The sequence below is a fragment of the Pongo pygmaeus genome, chromosome 1 (genome assembly GCF_028885625.2).
Source record: "Pongo pygmaeus isolate AG05252 chromosome 1, NHGRI_mPonPyg2-v2.0_pri, whole genome shotgun sequence".
Classification (NCBI taxonomy): Eukaryota; Metazoa; Chordata; class Mammalia; order Primates; family Hominidae; genus Pongo; species Pongo pygmaeus.
Genome location: NC_072373.2, coordinates 68,730,925 through 68,753,538, shown reverse-complemented (window position 1 = coordinate 68,753,538; position 22,614 = coordinate 68,730,925). Strand labels below are relative to the sequence as shown.

General features: G+C 51.2%; 1 protein-coding gene across 2 annotated transcripts in view; it reads left to right on the top strand.

Moving 5' to 3' along the window:
• LOC129016890 (uncharacterized) overlaps positions 1–22,614 on the top strand; it is a 74,251-nt gene that overhangs the window by 5,763 nt on the left and 45,874 nt on the right. Inside the window, exon 1 of one of the 2 annotated variants that reach the window (XM_054456674.1) lies at positions 8,199–8,427. The exons of the other annotated variant lie outside the window; for it this stretch is intronic. Within the exon in view, the coding sequence (XP_054312649.1) occupies positions 8,330–8,427 (98 nt within the window). The 5' untranslated portion in view covers positions 8,199–8,329. Of the gene's footprint in view, positions 1–8,198; positions 8,428–22,614 lie in introns of those variants that run through there. 2 annotated transcript variants of the gene reach the window in all.

Sequence of the window (22,614 nt, the reverse complement as noted above, 5' to 3'; positions counted from 1 at the left end):
CTGCTGAACATGATCTCGGCTCTGGTGGGAAAGCCAAACCAGAGGAGCAAAGGGTGACTAGGCCAGATGACTCAGGGGTTTGGCAACTGGATCATTCTCTTCGGAGCATTCTGTAAACATTGGTTAGTGGAATCTTGCAACATGCCTGACAGGTGGGAGGCGGGCAGGAGCAAGGGTGTGGAGGATGTGGAGGCAGGGAGGAGGCCAAACATGTTGCTCACAGGGGCCGAGGGCAGCATGTTTAAGATGCTCCTGCAGCATGCTGGTAGGAAATGTTTTCAATGGGGGAGAGGATGGGGTGGTGACTTCTCAAGTTCTATTTCTGTCCCCTGCTTCTTTCCTGTCAACCCCATGGCCTTTCCCGGGTGGCGTCTTTTTGCTGCAGAGAAAAAATCTTCATGTACCCCATGTCCAAAGTAGCTTACAGCCCATAGCCATGAAAAGCGAGAGTACAATTTCTGGCCTTCCTATGGGAGATGAGAGAGGGATTTGGGGGAAGGGGAGCTGCCTAGCTCCCCCTTTATTTATATATGATATACCTCCTCAGCCTACAGGTAAGGCTGGTTCTAGGCACATTAAGCCCATTGGCTCCTGGGAAGATCCTTGGGAAATGACTCAGAAGGGCTGGGTCAGCTTTCATGGTGTTTTATCTTTGAGCAGTGAGACCTCTGCTTCCCACCCTCCCTGGCAGCCTCGGTAGCCAGCTGGGGACAGTCATGCTCGCTGATTTGCAGAGGGATTCTCTTTCTCTCTGCAGCCTCCGCCACCCTAAGATGAGCACGGGTAGGGGAGGTTGGCGCCAGGGTGAATGGTTGGGTGCCTCCCCCTCCACAGAGGTGGTCCATCTCCCAGAGCCACCCTCCTGCACCTCCCGATGGACTAGTTTCCTGCACTGTTGGAAATCTGGCAGACATCTGGCTTTGACTGGGCCTTCTGAAGGAGCCCAGGAGTTGAGAGAGGCAATTGTCAGCAGATGATAGCTGTGGCTGGTGCTGTGCCTTTGTGTCCACAGCCCCTCCACCTCCCTGTCCCTGCCCTGCTCCTTCCTTTTGGTGGCAGCCCAAGGCCTGCTCCCACCTGGCTAGCAAGTCCCTGAACTCCTTACATGCCCACCGTCAGGTCTCTGTGCCTTGTGGTCAGTTGTATTTAGAGACTTGAGGCTCCTCTCACTGCAGCCCCCCGCAGACCTCCCTTCCCTGCCCCCTAGCCAGCTACTGGCTGTGCAGGCACAAGCAGAGCAATCCAAAGAGCTGGGAACTTTCTCTGGAGGGAAGTGGCTGAGAGGGGTGGGGAGAGAGAGTGCAAACTGAAAGGGAGACCAGCAGTGAGAGAATTGTGGCCTAAATTGCCAGGACCAATCATCTCTAGGCGCCCAGTTCCCTGTTTGTTACATTCATCTGGGGATGAGCATTGAAATAGTCATGCGTATATATTGCTTGCATATGCAGACATTCAGTGTGCAGTAAGTCCTCAGCTAACGTGATCGATGGGTTCTTGGAAACTGTGACTTTAAGCGAAATGACATATTGAAATCAATTTTACCACAGACTAATTGATATAAACAAGAGTTAAGTTCCTATGGAATATTTCTGGTCACAAAAATATCACCAAACTTTTTCTTTTCTTTTTTCGAGACAGGGTCTCACTCTGTCTTCCAGGCTGGAGTGCAGTGGCATGATCATTGCTCACTGCAGCCTCTGTCTCCTGGGCTCAGGTGATCCTCCCACCTCAGCCTCCCAAGTAGCTGGGACCACAGGGGCATGCCACCCTGACCAGCTAATTTTTTTGGTATGTTTTGTAGAGATGAGTTTCACCATGTTGCCCAGGCTGTTCTCGAACTCCTGGGCTCAAGGGATCCACCTGCCTTGGCCTCCCAAAGTGCTGGGATTACAGGCATGAGCCACTGTGCCTGGCCATCACTAAACTTCTTAATAAAGACTCAAAACATTTCTAATATTAAACACTGAAATAAATGTGAGCTATGCATACATTTAAGAAAGATTAATAAAAATAAGATAATTATTAACCTGCTTTCCAGTTTAGGGTCGAAGCCTATCCCAGCAGCTCAGGGCACAAAGTAGGAACTGACCCTGGAGAGGCCGCCATTCCATTGCAGGGCACACTCACATCCCCACTCGCTCAGACTCGGATCATGGAGACATGCCAATTCACCCAACATGTGCATCTTTGGGATGTGGGAGGACACCAGAGTACACGGAGAAAGCCAGGAGGAGCTGCTGTAGCTGGCTGGCCAAATTTGGTCACACTCATCCTCAGCCCCAACGCTCATTTCCAGCTATCTGATCCTCCCATACTCCAGGCCCACGGTCCACCGAGTGTATGAATTGTGTCCTTTATCACAGTAGTTTTCAAAGTGTGGTTCCTGGACCAGCAGCATCAGTATCTCTTGGGGACTTGAAATGCAAATTGCCGGCCCATCCCAGACCTGCTGAGTCAGAAACTTTCAGAATAGGGCTCAGCAATCTGTGCTCATCAAGCCCTCCAAGTGATTCTGATGCTGTCTAAGGTGTGAGAACCACTGCTTTCTCATGATGTTTGCAAGATTCTGAGCAAAGAATACTTTGTCCAGGGCAGAGAGGCCAAGGCCAGCAGCGGGTAATTGCTCTAACAAGCCAGGCTTCCTGGTGAACACCCTACAGCTTGCAACAGGTGCTAGAGGGTCCCACCCACTAACAACTGCAACAGAGGCATCCAGAAATGCTGAGCGGACAGTTCTCACTGACATCTCTCCTAACTGGGAGTGGGATTCAGCAGAGGTAGAAACGCTCTTCCCCAAGAATGTGGTGAAGCTGGGAGAGAGGGGCAGTGAAAAGAGAAAGAGAAATAAGGAAAGAATACGGGAAAAGCCGGGCACGGTGGCTCACGCCTGTAATCGCAGCACTTTGGGAGGCCAAGGCGGGCCGATCACTTGAGGTCAGGAGTTCAAGACCAGCAAGGAACCAGTGACTTGCAAGAGGAAACATGTTAGCTCAGCATTAAAATGCAGTGTTGGTTCTGACTTGGTGTCCACGTCTTTTCTCTGAAGGGGCCTCTGTGACAGTATCATTTGGTTAGCTGGGTTTTTCTGAGTAACAAGGCTGAATTTTTGGAGGCAAGGAGTACAGTAGAAGGAGCATTGGATAAGGAGTCAGGAAACATGAACCTTCTACTCACTTTTAACGTATCTTTGTCAACTTAATGGGACTCTTTCTGGCCAGTTTCCCAACCTGTGCAGCTTATTAACTCCATTTACCTGAAAACAATGCTTTGAGGATAGGATAAGAATCCTGTTGTAAAAGCTTTTGGGAAAGTTTAAAGGGTTTAGTATCTAGTCCTACAATACTAGTTTTTGTTGTTGTTGTTTCTTTTTTTGAGACAGGGTCTCCATCTGTTTCCCAGGCCAGAGTGCAGTGACGTGACCATAGCTCACTGCAGACTCGATCTCCCAGACTCAAGCAATCCTCCTACCTCAGCCTCCCAAGTAACTGGGACTACAGGCACATGCCAATATGCCCGGCTAACTTTAAAACTTTTCATAGAGGCTGGGCGTGGTGGCTCATGCCTGTAATACCAGCACTTGGGGAGGCTGAGATGGGTGGTTCACTTGAGGTCAGGAATTTGAGACCAGCCTGGACAACAGCAAAACCCTGTGTCTACTGAAAATATAAAAGTTAGCTGGGCGTGGTGGCTGGTGCCTGTAATCCCAGCTACTCAGGAGGCTGAGGCACAAGCATCGCTTGAACCTGGGAGGTGGAAGGAGGTTGCAGTGAATCGAGATCACACCACTGCACTCCAGCCTGGGCAATAGAGTGAGACTTCATCCCCAAAAACAAAAAAACCAAAATCTTTTTATAGAGACAGTGTCTCATTATGTTGCCCAGGCTGGTCTTGAACTCCTGGGCCCAACCGATCTGCCTGTCTCAGCCTCCCAAGTGCTGGGATTACAGGCATGAGCCACTGCACCCAGGCATTTTTTTTTTTTTTTTTTTTTTTGACAGGGTCTTGATCTGTCACCCAGGCTAGAATGCAGTACTATGCTCACAGCTCACTGCACTGGGCTTGACCTCCTGGGCTCAAGTGATGCTCCCACCTCAGCCCCCTATAGCTGGGACTACAGGTCATGCCACCTTGCCCAGCTAATTTTTTTGATATTTTTTGTAGAGACGGGGCGTCGACATGTTGGCTAGGCTGGTCCTGAACTCCTGGGCTCAAGGGATATGCCCACCTCAGCCTCCCAAATTGTGGAGCCACCCTGCCCCACCGGTTTTTTAAAAATAATCTTCTCTGTGGCCTGAACCCAAAGGGCAAGCAGAGTCAAAGGGTAGGTTCATATGTTGGAAATAACAGTTGAGCAAGGACAGGATGTCTGAGCTCTGATTTCAGTTTTGCCACTAACCAGCAGTGTGATTGTACCTCAGCTGCCTTTCTCTCTCTGGGCCTTAGTTTCCCCATCTATAAAATGGGGATGTTAGATTAGATCATGTCTAATGTCACACTGAGATTTAACAGTCTGGAAGTCTGTGACTTTAATTAGTCGTCATGGTCTTGATTTCTAGGCAGGCTGTCATACTCTGGCCTTTGTGTCATGGACATGGAGGGAGAGAAGCCGAAGAAAAGAGATGGTGTGCATCAGAATATTGTTGCTAGATCCAGGATGCAGGACATGGGGGATGGAGACTGAAGGCAGAGCTGGAAGGCTGTCATTCTCACACAATTTGCTGGAAGTCTGCGTGCTTTTTTCACCCATGAAGCTCGGGTTGGCAGCTCATAAACCAGGGAGTTCCTGGGAGAGAGAAGCTAGTGGGCTGGCTTCATAGACTCCTATGCCACCTCTCTCCTTGGCTTCATGACATTGGATATTTGAATTCCAAATGTCCCCTTCTGGAGACCAGGCAGGGGTGAAGGGTAGGGGGCTTAACCTTTCAGCTCCACATCTATGCCTTGTCCTTAGCCTGGCCTTGAGAGAGCTGCTCAGAAAGAAGGGCCAGTGAGCAGGCCACTGGCTTTAGGAAGGAAAGAGAAAAAGCCCAGCATGCTGTTAGAAGACCAGTGTTTCTGCCTCCCCAAGCACTATCTCTGGCTCTCCTGCCACTGGACGCCTCTACCCTTAGCCAGGCCAAGGGTGTGTGCCCTGAGCCTCACTCACATCCTTCCTCCTTAAGGGCCACTCACAGCTTTGGAGGGCAGCTTAAGTGGCAGAACCGGTATTAGAGCACCCCGGGGCTCTGTGAGGCTGTAGCTTCTACTCCTGGGAAAGGCTGGAGGCTATTTCTACTCCCTTAGTCAGCATAGGGCGGGAAGGGTGAGGGCCTGGGAAAGGCCAGTGGTGTGAGCTTCTGCAGTAATTGCTCCTCTGTAAACACAGTAATAGCAGGTCTGGGATTATGGCTGTTACTCCTGATAATTATCAGCTGCAGTGCCTTCCTCCCTAGGTGGGCCACACCGAGCTCATCACAGCACAGGGGGCTGTGGAGTAAGCTCTGGATTTCCCAGATCTGTTTCTACAGTTGCTAGGCAACTGGGAGTCTGTGCTGGAAGCAGGGGATCTCATTTAGGAAAATCTCCCTAGGTCCCCCAAATCTCTGAAGTCTAATTTGATTGTTCTCCAAGTGGAGGCCTTGAATGACTGACCACTCACCTGGGAAGGACAGAGGCCCGTCCAGATGCAAAGGCAGTCCATCTGGTAACCGAATGAGGGACCCAGCCAGCCCAGGGAACATGGGGAGGAGAGGCTAGTCTGGGAGAAAGCCTTTTGCTGAATCCCATGACTGTTGTTTAGGGAACGGGGCTGGTTCCTGTGTGCTGTGGCTTAGCTGGCTGGGATGAGAAGCAGCTTACAGGTGTCCACCTTGTACTGACCAGAGAAGCCTAAGAGGTGACCCAGAAGAAGAGAAGACTCAGAGGGCGGGAAGGTGAACTTGTGTTATTTGGCTTGGATTTTTTTTTTTTGAGACGGAGTTTTGTTCTTGTTGCCTAGGCTGGAGTGCAATGGCGTGATCTCGGCTCACTGCAACCTCTGCCTCCCAGGTTCAAGCAATTCTCCTGTCTCAGCCTCCCAAGTTGCTGGCTGGGATTACAGGCATGCACCACTACACTCTGTTAAGTTTTTTATTTTTAGTAGAGATGGGGTTTCACCATGTTGGTCAGGCTGGTCTTGAACTCCTGACCTCAGGTGATCCGCTCACCTTGGCCTCCCAAAGTGCTGGGATTACAGGCGTGAGCCACCATGCCCAGCCAAGCTGGCTTGTTTTTAGTGGAAAGTGCCTGTGAGTGTGTTAGGGAGCAGGCCCTAGTGTCTTCTGCTCCACTCCAGAGCTCCATGGACCAGTGTGTGAGACCACAGGGGAGGAGAAAGTTCTTGGAGCTGCCTTGATTTGTTGATGAAGGGGATGTGACTTGGAGGTTAGTAACCCAAATCGTATCTATTCAAGGACCTAATGCATTGTTTTAGGCATGACTTGGGAATCTACTCCCAAGACACTCGGTCTCTGTGTCGTAAGTTCGGGCAGGTGTGGAGTTGGGAAGGAGGAGAAGGAAACAGCAGGGACTTTGGTCCTGGATCCTGTTCACCATGACCCAGCATGACATTTTCCTATTGAGTTTTGAGGAGTGCATCTACTCTGCTTACCTGGCAAGAGACTCTAGCTCAGAAGCAGAAACCAAACACACAGGCATTAAAACTCAACAAACCTTCCTTGACCATGTACTCAGATAGGCAGGTGCTAGGGGCCAGGAGGAAAATCAGGACCTGTGGGACCCAGTTCCTGCCCTCAGGGAGCTCACAGTCTACCAGGGAGGTGTCACATGTACTACTGCAATTAGAGGTCATTTTTCTTCCTGGGAATGAGTGTCTCACAGCAGCCAGAGGTTGAGGCTTTGTCTTAAGGAGGAGGTAATAAAAACCTGTTTGTCTTCCCAGAGCAAGACTTGCCTCAGGGCCCCTGCTTGTTTGAGACAGGGCATTCAGTTTGCCTGAGTCAGGCTGGGGAGGTTCTTCTAGTCTTTGGAATCCTGTTGGGCAGGGTGGCTGCAGGGGATCTGGAAGAGGTAAGGCCTGTCCCTGGGGTGGGCGCAGAGGAGGTGGACATGAAGAACTCCCTGGATTAGGGCAGTGGCCCAGGAGGGGAAAAGAGATGTTTGGGTGGTAAGAAAAACAGATCGAGAGAGTAGGAGCAGCTGGCCACCCAGCAACCCTGACCACAGTCCTCTCCACCTAGCTGTGATGAAAAGAACGAAGCTGCCCACACACTGGTGGTGACGGCACTTTAACACAGAAATATCCATGATCACAGTCACCTCCAGATTCAACCAATATTCATGGAGTTCCCACCATGTGCCAGCTAAGAGGCTCGGTGCTTTTCCACAGCTATCTTCTTTAGCCCACATTCTCTCAAATCCCAGCACTTTGGGAGGGCGAGGCAAGCAGATCACTTGAGGTCAGGAGTTTGAGACCAGCCTGGCCAATGTGGTGAAACCCCATCCATCTCTACCAAAAATACAAAAATTAGTCAGGTGTGGTGGCACATGACTGTAATTCCAGCTACTCAGGAGGCAGAGGCACAAGAATCGCTTGAACCTGGGAGGCGGAGGTTGCAGTGAACCGAGATTGCGCCATTGCACTCCAGCCTGGATGACAGAGTGAGACTCTGGCTCAAAAATAATAATTCTATGAAGTAGGTAGCAGCCTCATTTTACTGATAAGAAAACAGAACTGTGGAGGCCTAAGAGTACACAGTGAATGCTCACCAGATTTGGGTTTGAACTCATCCTGCTGGCAGGTTCTATGGGACACCACCTAGATGTGCTTTAAGTATTTATTTATTTATTTATTCATTGAGATGGAGTCTTGCTCTGTCACCCAGCCTGGGGTGCAGTGGTGTGATCTTGGCTCACTACAATCTCTGCCTCCCGGGTTCAAGCGATTCTGTATTTTTAGTAGAGATAGGGTTTCACCATGTTGGCCAGGCTGGTCTTGAACTCCTGGCCTCAAATGATCCTCTCACCTTGGCCTCCCAAAGTGCTGGGATTACAGACAGGAGCTACCATGCCTGGTCTTGCGGTGCGTTTTCATCACACCTTACTGTGTCTCTCCAGAGGCACAATTCCTACAGTAGGATTGTCACAAAGTGGCCTGAAGGCTGACAGCATTGTGACTCCACTACCAGGCACATTGGGCCTATGCCCCCGTGGCCCATTTCAGCATGGAGAGAAGTAGAAACAGAGCTGGGCCCCGGGTTTTCCCAGGAGCCTGGAGCAGGGCCCTCCCCTCCCTGTCTCCTTGCTCAGCAGCGTGCCTGGTGCCAGCTGGTGCCCAGCACAGGACTGTTGCATGAATGAAGGAATGATTGGGTGCATTCCAGAATGCCATGCTTCTCAGGAAGGAGGAGAAGGGAGTGCTCTCCCTCGTTCTTGGGTGTCTTTCCTAAGGTCGGGAGAATTTCTACCATCATCCAATTCCTAGCACTCTCTCCATGCTCCCCTCCTTCTCTTCTCCCTTCCTTGGCCCCTTTTCTAGTCTCTTACCTGGGAGATGAACATATTATTTTACTTTTGCTGGCTTTGGGATCCCCTGGAGAATGATCCGTTCAACATTTATTCACCAAACACTTATCGGGTGCCTTCTCTGTGCTTGCCAAGTGTGAGGCTCTATAGGTAGAAAAAGAATGAGGAAATGCACCTGACCCCCAGGAGCTCATGCACAGGGGGCAGCCAGACAAGGCGATGGGTTACAATGGCATTTGATTGGAGGTGAGTGCAGTGAGGGACACCAGGAAGAATTGGATGGATGGGATTCAGGGAAGGCATCTTGGAGAAAGTGAGAGCTGAGCCGAGGCCTGAGCACTTGCATGACCCTGGGAGTGAGTGCCCCCTTACATTTTGTGTCCTTAGTCCCAGCTCTGGTCCTGAGGATGGGTCGGGGTTGGTGGGAAAGGGGAAGACAGTGATGGTGAACAGCTGGGAAGTGCCTTCCAGGTAAGGGAAGCAGCTCGTGGCAGAGGTCTGAGGTGAGAGCCCCGTGGTTCCTTCATGTCCACCCCTCTGGAGGGGGTGCCGTGTGTCTGGGACAGCTGCTAGTTAGTGCCTGTACCTCATCAGTCACACCCAAGAGCCAGACCATTGTCCCCACCCCCTGTGTTACCAGTACTCTTTCTGGGGAGAGAAGGTAGCTCAAGGTGGCAAGGGACTGGCTGTTGTGGGCTCTGACAGCTTCTCAGCCTGTCTACCAGAGTAATAAAATAGCTGACACTTAGTGCTCACCGTGAGTCAGGCACTGTTCTGAACAAGCACCTTACATGCATGAACTCACCTAGTTCTATGAGGATGGTGCTATTACTATCCTCCCAAATTTACAGATGCGGACACTGAGGCACAGAATGGTGGAGTAACTTGTCCAAGGCCATACAAGCAGAGCCTGGATTCAAACTCAGGCAGTGCAGTCCCAGAGCCCATGCACCTAACCACTATACTGCTTTTCCTAATACTGCTGAAAAACAGGAGAGAGTAAATGCCCTTTGGGCAATTTGTAGTAAATACTACAGGTGTAAAATGTATGAAAAACTCACATCTTATCTTAAAAAGTCATGTACATTGTGACTGGGCACAGTGGCTCACAACCTGTAATTCCCAGCACTTTGGGAGGCTGAGGCAGGAGGATCGCTTAAGCCCAGGAATTCGAGACCAGCGTGGGCAACATGGCAAAACCCCATCTCTACAAAAAAATATAAAAATTTGGGCATGATGGTGCATGCCTGTAATCCCAGCTACTTGGGAGGCTGAGGTGGGAGGCTCACCTGAGCCCGGAAGTTGAGGCTGCACTGAGCTGTGATGGTGCCACTGCACTCCAGCCTGGGCCACAGACTGAGGCCCTGTCTCAAAAAAAAAAAAGGTCATGTACGTTTTGCATCTATGGCAAAACAAAATCCCTGTTTAATAAAAATACCTTCCACCAAATAATCAAGTAGAATTGGTGCTTCAGAGAGATGTGGCCCATGTCTTCTGAGGCACTGAGTATCCTCAGAGACACAGTCTGCAGCAGGGAGAGCCCAGCCAAGCACAGCTTTCAGAACAGGAGGGGCTCAGACCAGGCTGCAGGAGGTGGGAAGAAGGGACTTGAGTTTTCACAGGGGTGCTGGATTGCTTTTCACCCTACATCCTCTCACCCTATTTATACTAGTGTCTCTCTGAAGTCAGAGTGCATGCTAGGAACATGGACAGAGACTTCCCCATGTGACCATCAGTGTGAAGGACTCCTGTCAATGGACTACTCCCATGTTATGGTCACTGGGCTGCCTTGTTGGTGGCTGCTGTTTCTCCTCCTCCCCTTCCCTGCTTCCCCTTTCCTTCCTCCCCCATCTCCTCCTCCTCTCCTCCTCCCCCTGCTCCTCCCCCTCCTCCTCCTCCTTCTTTGTCCCTCCTCCTCCTCCCCTTCTCCTCCCCCTCCTCCTTCCTTGTCCCCACTCCTCCTCCCCCTCCTCCTTCCTTGTTCCTCCTCCTCCTTCCTCGTTCTTCTTCCTCCTCCTCCTTCCTCTTCCTCTCTCCTCCTCCTCCTCCTTCTCCTCCTCCTTCTGTTTTCTTTTCTTCTGGAGGAGGCCTCCCTAAGAGTCATGTTAGCACACACTTGAGATCAGACTCTGGGGAACCTATTCCATTTTAGCTGCAGCATTTAGTTCTTTCCAGTTTTCTAATTCCTCTTTTTTTTTTTTTTTTTTTTAGTTCTAGTATTTGCTCATGTTGAGCCACTGCAGAAAGCCCCCCTTGAGTGGGCTTAAAAAATAACAGCCACCACTACAAAACCCAACATTTTTATTCTTTCTTTACCCTCCCAATTTCCAAATAGTGCCCTCTCTTGGGGCACACATTGACCATCTTTCTTCTGTCCCAGACATGAGGTGCACTGTCGCATGGCTGACTGTGAGGCTCAGCGGGGCCATTTCTGTTGAACATATTGCAGGTGAAACTGCCCCAGCTTTCTTCTCCTCTGATGTCTTTCAGCCCCATCATCTCTGAGGTCTCCTTAGCCTTCATTCATTCATCCAGTGGATAATTATTGAGCACTTACTATTGGCCAGGTGCTGTTCCAGGCACAAGGGTGCCATGGAAAGCATGATAAAATTGTCTTGTGAAGCTTACATTGGTCAATGGAGACAGACAAACACCCAAGATGTAAATAAATTTAAAAGGTTCAGACAGTTATAAATGCTATGAAGAAAATAAAATAAAGTAATATACGGAGTAACAAGAGGAAAGGAGAAGAAACATCAAGTGCCAAGATCCGAGTAGGAAAAGACTTCAAGAATGGAAGGGAGGCCAGTGTGGCCAGAGCGTGGTGGCTGAGGTAAAGTGAGGTATCAGGGACAGCGGGGAGAGGGAAGGGACGGATCACACAGGCCTTATATGCCATGGTGAGGAGTTTGATTTTATTTTTGGTGCAGCAGGGAAGCAACATGATCACTTCATGAGACGGACCATCCTGGCTGTTGTGGAAAATGGATGGTTGTGACCAAGAGTGAGAACAAGGAGACCAGTTAGGAGGCCATTATAGTCACCCAGGCCTCGGCTATGGTGTCTTGGAAGGTGCCCCCTTGGATGGGGGCAACAAAGAGGGTGAGAAATAGATCTGAGGTAGATTTATTTTATTTTATTTTTTTGAGATGGAGTCTCACTCTGTTGCTCAAGCTGGAGTACAGTGGCGCAATCTCTGCTCACTGCAACCTCTGCTTCCTGAGTTCAAGCCATTCTCCTTTCTCCGCCTCCTGAGTAGCTGGGATTACAGGCGGCGCCACCACACTGGCTAATTTTTGTATTTTTTTTTTTTTTTTTGAGACGGTGTCTCACTCTGTCGCTCAGGCTGGAGTGCAGTGGCGCAATCTCAGCTCACTGCAAGCTCCGCCTCCTAGGTTCATGCTATTCTCCTGCCTCAGCCTCCTGAGTAGCTGGGACTATACACCTGCCACCATGCCCGGCTAATTTTTTGTATTTTTTTTTTTTAGTAAAGATGGGGTTTCACCATGTTAGCCAGGATGGTCTCGATCTCCTGACCTTGTGATCCGCCTGCCTTGGCCTCTCAAAGTGCTGGGATTACAGGCGTGAGCCACCGTGCCTGGCCTAATTTTTGTATTTTTAGTAAAGACAGGGCTTTGCCATGTTGGTCAGGCTGGTCTTGAACTCCTGATCGCTGGTAATCCACCTGCCTTGGCCTCCCAAAGTGCTGGGATTACAGGCATGAGCCACCATGCCTGGCCTGAGGTAGATTTTAGAGGCAGACACAGTGGAGTAGAAAATGTTCTTGTCTGGGACCCAGAAGTCTTGGGATTAAATCCTGAGTTCACCACTCATCAGATGCGGGAGCTTATACAGATGGCCTAATGCTTCAGTCCCCTCATGTATAAAATAAAGATAACGGCACCTACCTCCCAGTTTCTCAAGAAGGGGAGCTGAAGAAGGCAGATGTGCCCAGCAGGGTGCCTGTGAAACAGGGCCTCCGCCAAGTTGCTTAGCGAGAATGAGTGTGGGTTTGAGTGTACTCTGGAGAGGTAGCTAGGCACTCCAGGCACTTCCTGGAACTCACTTGTCCTCTGCTAAAAAGGTGGAAAGGAAAGATTGTCACCCAGGCTATTGGGAGTGGGCGCATCTTCCAGGTAACTCAAAGTCAACCCTGAGTAAACAGGTAAGGGTGTATTTGGAAGCCACTCATTGCCTTTTAAATTGGGACATGGGTTTTAGGTGAGGGTTGGGAAATGCCTGGGGCTGGCGAGAGAATGGCCTGAGGGGCTTATGGCGGCTGGACCAGGCAGGAGGGCCTGAATCTGGGGGCGGGTCTGTTGCGTCCAGAGGGGCAGCTGGTAGAGGTGGCTCTGGAAATACGGGCTCTGGCAGATGATGGAAGGAAGACTGGGGAACAGTTTGATGGACTGATAGGTTTCCAGAGACTCTCAGCCAGCCTGGATAGTGACCTTTTGCAGGTGGAGCCGGTCAGTTTTGAGGCCTTTCCGTGGAAGTTCTGAAAGCAGAGGTCCCGCCCCTGGAAATCCCCCAGCCTACGCTGGCTTGTTGTCGTCCTGCAGCTCTGTGGGAGCTGCCTGACCCTGGGGCAGGGTGCATGGACTTCGATTAAGGCCAGAACCAAAGGTCAGCTTAATTGGAGTAGTATTCATGGGCTATGCCCCTTTCTTTTTAGCTCTCTGAAGTGTAGATGCTGCAGCATCAGGTTTCTGAAGGGTGGGAAAGGGGAGCTGACATCAGCAGAACACCTATGGAGTGCCTGGCACTGTGCAAAGCAGCCTACACTCCTCATGACACATGCGTAAAGCAAACATTATTATCTCCATTTGTTTTAATAGTAGGAAACTGAGGCTCTGAGGGATGGAAGTAGCTTTTCCCATGTCATGTGACTGGTACTGGGAACTCGAGTCTGCCCTGCTTCACAGCTCCTGTTCCTGCACGAGCATCTCCGGAGAGGCTGGGGTACATCAGAACCTCCAGAGGAGGGGACTTGGGAGCTTGATGTTTAAAAAAGCCACACAGGCATGTGCAATGGAGAACTGAACTGGAAGCTTCTGCCTGTGGCTTTTTTTTTTTTTTGAGACGGAGTCTCGCTCAGTCGCCTAGGCTGGAGTGCAGTGGTGGAATCTTGGCTCACTGCAACCTCTGCCTCCCAGATCCAAGCAATTCTCCTTCCTTAGCCTCCTGCGTAGCTGGGATTACAGGCATGTGCCACCAAGCCCAGCTAATTTTTTTGTATTTTTAGTAGAGACGGGTTTCACCATGTTGGCCAGGCTGGTTTCAAACTCCTGAACTTAAGTGATTTGCCTGCCTTGGCCTCCCAAAGTGCTGGGATTACAGGCATGAGCCACCGCACCTGGCCTGCCTGTGGCTTTATTGAAGGCCTTAGTGGGGGTATTGTTAGGTGCCTGCCTTTGCAACACCACCTTAGCAGGACTTATAGAATCTTAACTGGAAAAGAAACTTTAAACTGTGTTAACTAGGCCGGGCACAGTGACTCATATCTGTAATCCCAGCATTTTGAGAGGCCAAGGTGGTGGTTGTGGTGGGGGGGATCATTTGAGCTCAGACTGGGCAACACAGTGAGATCCTGTCTCACTATGGGCAGGGTGGTGCGTGCCTATAGACCTAATCACTTGTGGGGCTGAGGTGGGAGGATCGCTTGAACCCTGGAATAAACTGTGTTAACTGACTTTCCAGCTATGATGCCTGGGGAAGTCATTTAACCTCTCTTAGCCTCAGTTTTCTTGTCTGTACAATAGGGATCAAAATGTTTACCCTGCAGAACTCTTGAAGGATTAGGGATGTTATAGGAAATGACTTAGCATAATGCCTGGCCCAGCTAACCACTGAATGAATGGTAGCTGTTAACATTAACCAATGCGTCATTACATCTTCTTTTTTGTGAGGGGACTGGAGGATTGTTGGCTCCTCTGTGGTCTGCTCACCCATTGCTGAGGCCCCCTCCTTGGCACAGCCTGTTCCATAGAAAGAGCAGACTGCCAGCCACTCCTCTCCTTCTTCCTGGGCAAGCCCAGTGTCCCCACAGGCCATCGGACCCTTGCCCCTGGCGCTTGAGGCTTGGACACATGGTGACACCCTCTGCTTTTCAGCTGGCAAGCGTGCCCCCTCTCCAGGCTGGCCCCAGGGCAGGCCGAGCAGGGGGAGCTGGCCTCGTGCTGGGGATGCTGGCCCTTTGCCCTGCTCCTCTGCCAGCTGGGCGGCTGGGCCCGGCAGCAGCTTGGACTAGCTTGAAGGCCCAGCAGGGGCCTCTGTGGGCGGCAGCCTCCCTGAGCCCCTCTTTTAGCACCGGGCCATCTGGTGCCTCTGTCCCCTTTTGTGTGCCTGCGCGGAGAGGAGGGGAAGTGAAGGGGGAGGAGACAGGAGATCTCTCTGGCCAGCTTTCTTCTGAATTGAGGAGAAGGAGGAGTTTGAGACAGACGGGAGCAGGGCCTGGGAAAGAGGTGGAGGGGATTCTAGGCTCAGGACTTAGGAGGAAAGGAGGAGGGAGACATGAGAGGTGGGGGGAGAAAGAAAGCCCAGAAGGAACGGACGCTCTAGGATCCTGGGTACGAGAGCTCAAAGGGAGAAGGGAGCAGAGAGCAAGCCAGAACCAGAAAGCTGTGTGGAGAGGAAAGGGAGTGCTGCAGAAGAGGGAAGAAAAGCACTCAGGAAAGAACGATGTCCAGGAGTTGAAAGGGGTACAAGAATCTCTCCAAATACAATGTGTTAAGTTGGTGCCTTATTTCTGTTCTTGGAAAGAGGAAGTGAGAGTGTGTGGGTCAGATGCCCTTCCCTGGTCAGGCTGAGGGTGAAAGGGAGGGGCGGCTGAGACCTGCAGGGTGCATTTCCGCAGAGCAGCCTGGGGCTCAGCCTGGTCCTGCCCAGTGGCCATGCAGGTTGGTTCCCAGTCATGGCAGCCACCAACTGCGGACTCCCTAGGGGTGGGAAGAAAACGTCTCCTATTGACAAATATCCCTTTGATGGGGTTCACCTGGGGAGTGAAAGTGCATTCCTGAGGGCATTAGGGGCATGACTTTAAAGAATGTCATGTTTGGGATTTTACAGGCTTTGAAGCACCTGTCCCCTGCCGGATGGCAGAACATCCCGCGTCCTCCATCAGGTCCCAATGGCGTAGCATGAATGATGCAGACACAGGAATAACAATAAAAGTGTGTGGCTTTGTGCTTCTCTGGTGCCATGTTCATTTGGGCTTATGGTCTGCATTTGGTGTAGTCACAGAGGACACAGAGAATGGGCTATTTTCTCTGCTGAGGACAATACAGACTGGCCTTGGGTTGAATGCCTGCCTTTCCCTGGCTCTGTTCCTGGAGCCCGCTCAGAGTTGAGCTCCTCTCCCTGCTGAGTTCTTCCAGGCAGTGGCCCCCTCCCTCTACACTCTGGCCCTGAGGTGTGGTTAGCCCAAAATCTGCCGAGTCATCTGCATAAGGCCTTATCAGGGTCTGTCTTCCGGTCCCATCTGGAAAGTACTGTCCTTGAAGTGGGAAATCTTCGCAAATGAACGTACGACTGAGGCACTGGGAGAGCACATTAGGCATGAGAAAGCTGAGTGTGACTGATTTAGTGCGTGTAGGTCCATTTAACATCAACCAAGTGCCAAGATTTTTTTCTTCCACCATTAAGTTCACTTGAAGATCACAGGCTGGCAGCTCTAGGAAGCACTTTGCAGCTCCAGTGCTGGTGTGGGGGTGCCCCATCCTGCCTGAAAATGTCGCTGCAGTGGTTCAGCCCTGCTAGGCTCTGGAGGAGAATGTGCCTTAGACGTGCTCCCTGAGGAGCCACAGGGAGCAGGGCAGGCCATGGGGGAGGTAATTGGGGCCAACGGGGCATGCTCACCTTGAGGAAGGGCAGGCTGCGGCTCAGAAGATCCCTGAGCAAGGTCACCAGATGCAGCCAGCGGACAGCTGATAGCAAGCAGAGATCTCGGGAGATGTCTGTTCGTGTGCGTCTGCAGACAGGCTCACAGCTGAGCCATCTGAAGAAGGGCTAGAGATGACTTGCCGCAACTGCTGTGTATCAAGCACTTATGATGTGCAGGGCTTTGCACGGCAGGTGGTCCCAATCAGTCCTTGCAGCACCCTTGAGAAGGATGAAGAAGCCGTGGCCCAGAAAGGCTAAGGGACTTGCCCACCATCACACAGCCAATAAGGGGCGAAACTGCTCTCCAAACTGTGGCCAGGGGTCAACAAAGGCTGAGCCTGAAGGAGTGCAGTGGAGGAGGGACACAGCTGTTGGTGGGGGTGTCAGGGAGGGTTGCATGGAGGAGGCCTTGAAGAGTGAGCAGGACGTTGACTCTTGGAAGGGTGACATTTCTTCCAAATGGAGAAAATAGCAGGCACCAAAGCATAGGGCCTATTTTGGGGTCTGAGCAAAGGGCAGATTGTGGAGTGCTGTTTGGATGAGTCAGGTCAGGGAGGCATGTTGTCCATTTGTGGAGTCTTTTTTTTTTTTCCATTCCCCTTTTATTTATTTATTTATTTATTTATTTATTTATTTATTAATTAGAGATGAGGTCTCACTATGTTGCCCAGGCTGGCCTTGAACTCCTGGGATGCAGTGATCCTCCCACCTCAATCTTGCTAGTAGCGGGGATTACAGACCTGTGCCAAATCACCTGGTTCATTGTATGAAGTCTTAATGCCACTCGGGGGAGGCTGTATTTTCTTCTTAGGGGTGGGGTCTGATGACGGTTTTGATGAGGGGAGTCCCATGGGTGGGCCTGTCCTGGCAGTGGCCTGAGGGCTTGGAACGCAAGGGAACAAAGAGCAGCAGGGCTGAGGCGGAAGAGCACCGTGGGGGCGCAAAGATGGAGGGGTGGTGAGGAGGCCGCATCTACAGGGACACTGGGTGGGGACAGGGGATGAGTGGGTGAGAGTCGGGGCCTGAGAGGATTCAAAAGTGACTGAAATGATGATGGAGGGGTTATTTATAGAAATGGGGAAGTCACAGAGAGAAGGTGCCTTTGAGTCGGGGAGGGAACAGAAAGAAGAAGGAGGGAGTGAATTTTTATTTTGAACCTGGTGGTTGTCAGTGGTTTGCTGGACCTTCGTGGGGGCCAACAGTGAACAGCAGGGGCTCCCTGATAATCAACCCTAAAACCTTGTCTGGAACATGTTCAGCTTCTTCCTTGCCACCCTCCTCCCACCCCACCAGGTGCTGAGCTCACCATTTGTGATTCTTGGCCTTACGTTCTGCACCTCCCAGTGGCACTGGAACCTTGGATGCCCCGGGAGCTGCAGGGCCCCAGTCACCAGCTGGTGCTGAGGGTCAGAGACTGCGACTGTGCAGGCCATGTCTGCAGATGCTCCCCTGTGCAAGGCCTCCAGGGGCGGGGGTGTCCCTCGGACCTTCAGGGAAGTGGCTGATAAAGAATTTCCTTAGAGGGGGTAAGTCCCCCTCCCAGACCCAGCAAGGCCTTCTCTATGTTTCCCCGGAAAAACCTCTTCCATCCTTCCGAAGCTCCAGGCCTTGTTGTGGGTGTGACAGCCGTGCCTGGATCCAGTGTCAGCAGGGGAAGGGGGAGACATTTTGGTTCAAGGGGCCATGGCAAAGGCACTGCCTGGCAGATGGAGGAGGGAGCTTCCTGCTGCTGGAGTGGCCATCCTGGCTGTGAGTATCCTGTCCCCTTCACCCACCTGTTCCCCTCCTTTTTTTTTTTTTTTTTTTTTTGAGATAGAGTCTCGCTCTGTCGCCCAGGCTGGAGTGTAGTGGCGTAATCTCGGCTCACTGCAAGCTCTGCCTCCTGGGTTCACACCATTCTCCTGCCTCAGCCTCCCGAGTAGCTGGGATTACAGGCGCCTGCCACCACGCCCGGGTAATTTTTGTATTTTTTTTTTTTTTGAGACGGAGTCTCGCTCTGTTGCCCAGGCTGGAGTGCAATGGCTCGGCTCACTGCAAGCTGCGCCTCCCGGGTTCACGCCATTCTCCTGCCTCAGCCTCCCCGGCAGCTGGGACTACAGGCACATGCCGCCACGCCCGGCTAATTTTTGTATTTTTAGTAGAGACAGGGTTTCACTGTGTTAGCCAGGATGGTCTCGATCTCCTGACCTTGTGATCTGCCTGCCTTGGCCTCCCAAAGTGCTGAGATTGCAGGTGTGAGCCACCGTGCCCGGCCTAATTTTTGTATTTTTAGTAGAGACGGGGTTTCACCATGTTGGCCAGGCTGGTCTCAAACTCCTGACCTCAGGTGATCCACCCAACCTTGGTCTCCCAAAGTGCTGGGATTACAGGTGTGAGCCACCACGCCTGGTCTTCCCTCCACTTTTCAAACACTCTACTGGTACAGGGAAAAAACTTTTTGAACTCAAATTTTGGACTTGAATTAATTCCAATTCTAGGAAGAAGCAAATTAGAGTGTAAATAAGATTCATTCATTCATTTTCTCATCCAAGAAGTGTGTATATTGTGTCTACTCCATGTCAGATAAATGATAGCTAAGCTAAAATCCCCCCCCCCATCCCAGAAGAGGTAAGAGTTGGGAGGTACAGACACGTAAACAGGCAAGAACAGTATAGGAGCGGCCCATGACCCAGATTTGGGGAGCTTGGGGGGTGCCTCTGCAGAGGAAATGTTGTCTCAGCTGAGACCTGAGGTAGGTAGGAAACTGACCCAGGCAGGGGGAAAGGGACAACAGTGATCTCTGCAATGAGAACAGCAGGAGCAAAGGCCTGGATGAGACAGCATCCCCACCTCACTAAGGCACTAGAAGAAGATCATCAGCTTAAGGAAACCAGGGATTCTAAAGACACCTGCCCAGTAGGTCTCAACCCTGGCTGCACATTAGAATTACCTGGAAGCTTGAAAAAAATGCAGCAGTCTGGTCCCCTATCCCTAGAGGTTCTGATTCCCTGGGTCTGGGGAAGGTCATGGACACTGGCATTTAAAAAGTTCCCAAGCTCCCCATATGAGTCTAACCTGCAGCCTGGGCTGAGGACACTACCACTGGTTTGTTTACTGAGGTTTGCTAATTACAGGCTGGTCTTATTCAAGGGAGTGAGGGGTTGAAGCTGCTGAGTGTAGTGGGAAGAAGGGAACAGCAGGTCTTTAAAATGAGTCTGCTTTGCATCCCTGAACTGGCTGAGCCAGTGGCACTCTCTATGGGGAGCCAGCTTCTCCCCATTTCCCCTCCTCTCCATCTCTTTGTTCCCACTGCCACCACCTTGTGCTGGCCCCTTACCTCTCCAGGGATCGCCCAACCAGGCCCCTGCTGCTCAGGCAGTCAGCATGACCTTGACCCAAGGCACAGACAGGTTCCTGCGGCTCCTGTCCTGGATGGGATGCGCCCACCTCCCACAGGCTCCTGAGAGAGCACATGGCTGTAATCCTCCAGCCTCACACCTGCTACCCCTCGCTTCACAACTTCTTCTACCCCACACTTGTCATTCCCTCCCCACCTTCATTTCCCTTCCTGAAATGTCCTGTCTGCCTTCTCTACCTGAATTCCCTGTGTTCCTTCAAGAGGCTCAGGTGACAGCCCCTGGAGGTGAATTCAGTGCATTCTCTGCACACCCAGCCCACACTGCCTGCCCACATGCCTGCGTGGGAATGGTAAGACCAGATTTCTCCAGCAGCCTTCGACCTTTGCTTCCCAGGCCTAGTGGCCCCCAGCACAGAGCAGGCGCTCAGGGAAGGTGAATTAATGAGTGCAGCTGAGGTGAGGGCAGCGGCCAGGGCCTGGCTGCAGATATTCATGCCATTTGGGCTGCTCTCCTTGTTTTAAAATGAGGAAATTGTGGGCCAGGTATGGTGGCTCACGCCTGTAATCCCAGCACTTTGGGAGGCCAAGGCGGGCAGATCACCTGAGGTTGAGAGTTCGAGAACAGCCTGACCAACATGGAGAAACCCCGTCTCTACTAAAAATACAAAATTAGCTGGCGTGGTGGCGCATGCCTGTAATCCCAGCTACTCGGGAAGGCTGAGGCAGGAGAATCGCTTGAACCCAGGGGGCAGAGGTTGCAGTGAGCCGAGATCATGCCATTGCACTCCAGCCTGGGTGACAAGAGTGAAACTCCGTCTCAAAAAAAAAAAAAAAAAAAAAAAAAGAGGAAATTGTGGTTCCCTCAGAAGAAGAGAGACTTGTCAAAGGTCATTCTGTAAATGACAGAGTTGGCATTTATTAAGTCTCAGGTTTGAGATTGTTGCCTCCAGGGTTTTTCCGGCTTTGTGTTGACAATGCCAGATTTTCAAGGCGGGGTGGAGGAGTGTAGGAATTAGGGGAAGCTGCTATGTGACCCGCATCTTTCCTCTGTCTTCCACCCAAGTGTCCTTGTGCCCCCAACTACTTTCTCCAATTTGCCTGATTTCATCCTGGGTGTTTTGTGTTTGGCTTTCACCACTGACTTCTCCTGTGGGCCCCCTGACAGTGACAGTGACTCTTAAACAGCCTTGTGGTTTCACAGTGCCATCCCTGCCAGGAGCCAGTTTCTTCAGAGCCTTGGTCCCCCAGCTTGGGAGCCTGGGGATGGGTGTGCCCCATGGGAGGGGCAGCCAAGGATGGAGAGCAGCGAGACTGTAGTGGGGTGTTTCTGCCTGTGTGTCCCTGGGTGTCTGCATCTGCGTGGCAGCAGCCCAGCGTGAGGCTGAGGGTGAGGGAGGCATGCCCAGGCATGTCTGCTGGGGCAGGCTGGCCAGGTTCCTGAGAAGACCAAGGAGATCCTTGGGAGAGGTGACTGGATCTGAGGCATGGAGAGAACGCCCGAGTCAGGGGAGGGGAGGAGAGCCGGAGCAGGGATGGGTAATGATGAGGAGGCTGTAATGGGGGTGGCTGGTAGTAGTGGTGGGTAGCATTTATTGACTACTTACCAGATGCCTGGCACTGGGCTTAGGTCTTTTACATATATTGGATCGTTTAGTCCTTAGAACAACACCATGAAGTGAGATTTATCTCCGCTTTTCAGATTTTACATTTTGCAGTTTACAGATAAGGAAACTGAGGCTCACGTCACCAGTCATCATTGGAGTCCCTGCCTGTCTGAGCCTCTGACTACTGTCCTCTCTGGAGACCTCGAGAGCCCTTGTGGGGACATCTGGAACTGCTGGGTGGGGTTCTAGGGGTTGGGGAGCTGGAGCGATGTGGTTCAGAGCCAGGCAAATATGGATTTCTATTGCTTTTGTGTCTCAGACTGGCAGGGTCTAAGAAGTCTTGGGTAACTTTTATAGATCTTTAAAAAACTGAATTGTTTTCACCCTGGATTCCAAGATAATAAACTTTCTTTAGCCTTTGTTCATAAGGAGGTGCAGCTTTCTCTAAAAGACTCCTTCAGAATGCTGCCTGTGATGGCTCCTCTGGGCCACGCTACTACGAACTGGCATAAAAACTAACAGCTCAAACCCTCCTGGGTCAAACTACAGAAGAAAACAATTCCTGGAGTGTCATAGTTGGCCACAAGCTGAACATGAGTAAGCAGCAGAGATGCTGATTTGTAAGAAAAAGCTGATTTGTGACAGTCTGATCTGCAAAAGAGGGAACTGTCCTCCCCTGTCCTCCCCCCGCAATTTGTGTAAGGCCGAGTGACTTACTCTGAGTTGGTCCCAAGGCTTTATTTCTAGGCCACTTGTTAGGAACGCAGAACCCCTTGCCTTGCAGAATTACTGTAGGAATGGAGGCACAGTACTGAAGCTAGCTTGGAAATGCCCACCTATAGCTCAGAACCTCATATTTATGAGAAAACAATAGGAGAATTCAGCTGTGATGTGCAGCTGATTTTCACCATTCCTTTGTTATGACCAGGAAATGCCCCATTGGACACTTTGTGAAGGGAGCGATGACGTCATGGCCAGAGGCACAGCTTCTTTTAATTTTCAGGTTGTTAGTATTTGGCGAAGCCTGCCTCTTTCCACCCCCAACCCCTACTGGATTTTTCTGGAAGGCTTTTAGCTCTTCCCTCAATTGTGCGCACATGTGTGCACACACACACACAGAGACACACACATGGACATACCCCCCACAGACAGACACAAACATACCATATACACAGAGACACACACACAGACACACCACACACATAGACACACCACACACACACAAAGACACACCACAGACACACAGACACTCCACACAGAGACACACCACAGACACACAGACACACCACA